This window comes from Juglans regia, chromosome 16 (genome assembly GCF_001411555.2).
Source record: "Juglans regia cultivar Chandler chromosome 16, Walnut 2.0, whole genome shotgun sequence".
In the NCBI taxonomy this organism is placed as follows: domain Eukaryota; kingdom Viridiplantae; phylum Streptophyta; class Magnoliopsida; order Fagales; family Juglandaceae; genus Juglans; species Juglans regia.
The window spans coordinates 13,127,923-13,130,319 of record NC_049916.1 but is presented as its reverse complement, the minus strand read 5'-3'; the positions used below and the strand labels follow the sequence as shown (position 1 = coordinate 13,130,319).

At 46.4% G+C, this 2,397-nt stretch overlaps 1 protein-coding gene across 1 annotated transcript; it reads left to right on the top strand.

Moving 5' to 3' along the window:
• Positions 1-1,145: 1,145 nt before the first annotated feature.
• LOC118344798 lies at positions 1,146-1,889 on the top strand. Its single transcript, XM_035686197.1, has one exon. It carries the CDS (start codon positions 1,146-1,148, stop codon positions 1,887-1,889), a length of 744 nt encoding a protein of 247 aa, XP_035542090.1.
• The last annotated feature ends 508 nt before the right edge of the window (positions 1,890-2,397 follow it).

Below are 2,397 nucleotides of genomic sequence, written 5' to 3'. Positions count from 1 at the left end.
TAGAAGGCGTCGACAACCTGCGGTGTATCTTCTAACCATCAAGCAAAAAGAGGAAGAAAGCTTGAAGGCATACCTAACCCTATTTGATGAGGAGAGGCTGGCCATCGATGACCAAGACGAGAAGATAGCACTAGCTGCACTTTTGGGAGGCGTGTAACCCAAAAGCCCATTCATTGTTGAATTGGCATGGAAGAGTACGTCAAATTTGAGAGAATTCATGTACAGAGATGATGATTTTGTCAATGTAGAAGATACCTTGCAAGCCCTAATCAAACCAAGAAAAGGCCAAATGAAGGCACAAAGCAAGAATTTCAGCAGGACGGGAGAACGAAGGGCTAGCCTGAGCTCACAAGAGAAAAGGCGAGAGAGACAAGCTCCCCCTCACAAACATGGCACTAGACTAATCCACAACAACCTAAAATGTACATCCAAAGGAAGGGTCCTCAGGAAGGGAGGACTCAGGGTAGGTAAGAAGGGGTTAAAGCTTTTGCAAGTATCATCAATCAGACACCCACTGGACAGAAGATTGCTACACGATGAAAAAGAGGGTGTCTGAGCTAACAGGAAGTGGTGAGTTAGAATGGATGCTCGCTGAGCATGTAAAACTAAGGCGAAGATCGGAGAGAGGACGAAATACTTGGCGAAGCAATTGTCCAAAAAGGCGATGGCTGGCAAGAGAATATGGCCATGATGCCCCTTGCTGAAATCTAAATCGTGACGAAGCACCCTTGGGAGAGATCCGTACGATAGTTGGGGGATTCATTGGAGGTGGACGTGAGGAGAGCACATGCTTGTAAGGCAAGATATTTAGTTTATATAACAGATAGGCCGCCCAAACATTCGTGGTGCATAAATGTGGCAACCATCTCCTTTGGACAGAGGATTGTGAGAGGTCTTGTACCAACACGACGATGCACTTGTAGTGACACTCTTGGTCGCCAACTACACTAAGACAAATTTTGGTCGACAACGGAAGCTCGGCAAACATCCTGTTCTGGGAGACCTTTGTCAGGATGGGCATTGACCCCAACAGGCTACAACCTTCACCCACCTCATTGAGGGGGTTCTCCGGTAACACAATTCAACATGTGGGCACCATAACCTTACCTATTACGGTAGGGAAATGAATATGCACAACCACCACGATGACTGACTTCTTGGTGATAAAAGCCCCATCATCCTATAATATCATATTGGGCCATTCGACCCTGAACAACCTCAGAGCTATCATATCTACCTATCACCTCAAGATAAAGTTCCCCACTGAAGCAGGGGTAAGGGGAGTAAGAGGTGAGCAATCCCTGGCTCGAGAATGCTATGTGCAAGAGCTTAAGGTAGGTGGACTTGATATTCGCATAGTCAAAGACCATACCCAGGAAAAGCCATTACCCCCACCACTAGTTCTATTCAATTGTGATGTGGAGACATGGGGCAAGGAGAACCTACAACAGGCGGGGGCGAACAAACCATTAGAGCTAGTGACGCTACATTTAGGGTGGCTGGATGCCACAACACGGGTAGGCACAAGACTCCCCCTCGACATTAGGGAGGCCTTGAAGCAACTCTTGGTTGAACACAGGGACATGTTTGCATGGAGCCAGGAAGACATGCCTGGTATCGACAACGCGGTCATTGAACATAGACTATGTGTTGACCCCACCTGTAAGAAGGTTCGCCAAAATTGGAGGTCGTTTGGCATGGAGAAGTACACAACCATAATCGAGGAAGTGAGCTGCCCCCTCGCCGCAGGATTCGTTAGAGAGGCTCACTACCCCGAGTGTCTGTCCAACATTGTCCTAGTCAAGAAAGCAAATGGGAAGTTGAAAATATGTGTAGACTTCATTGACTTAAACAAACCATGTCCGAATGATAGTTTCCTATTACCATGAATCGACGTTATCGTCGACTCCATGGCGGGTCATCGAAAGTTAAGTTTTATGGACTCCTACTTGAGGTACAATTAGACTCACATGAATCTAGCGGATGAGGAAAAGACGCCATTCATAACGGATCGGTGGCTATAATCCTATCAAGTCATGCCCTTTGGCATGAAGAATGTTGGAGAAACCTATCAGAGGCTCGTGAAACGAATGTTCAAAAAACATATTGGCGGACCATGGAAGTCTACGTCGATGACTTGCTGGTGAAGAGCAAGGAACATGCCCAACATTTGGTAGATCTAAGAGAATCTTTCGTAGTACTACGCCAATATAAGATGAAGTTAAATCCATCGAAATGCGCTTTCAGCGTGGGCTTTAGGAAGTTTTTAGGCTTCATAGTGTCCGAGAGATGAATTGAGGCCAACACTGAGCACAATCATGAACATGAACCCATTCTGGAACATAGGCGAGACCTAGCAATTGGCAGGTAGGGTGGTTGCCTTAAACAAGTTTGTGT

Coding starts and splice junctions, on each gene's coding strand:
- LOC118344798 (XM_035686197.1), top strand. CDS start 1,146: ATGACTGACTTCTTGGTGATAAAAGCCCCATCATCCTATAATATCATA.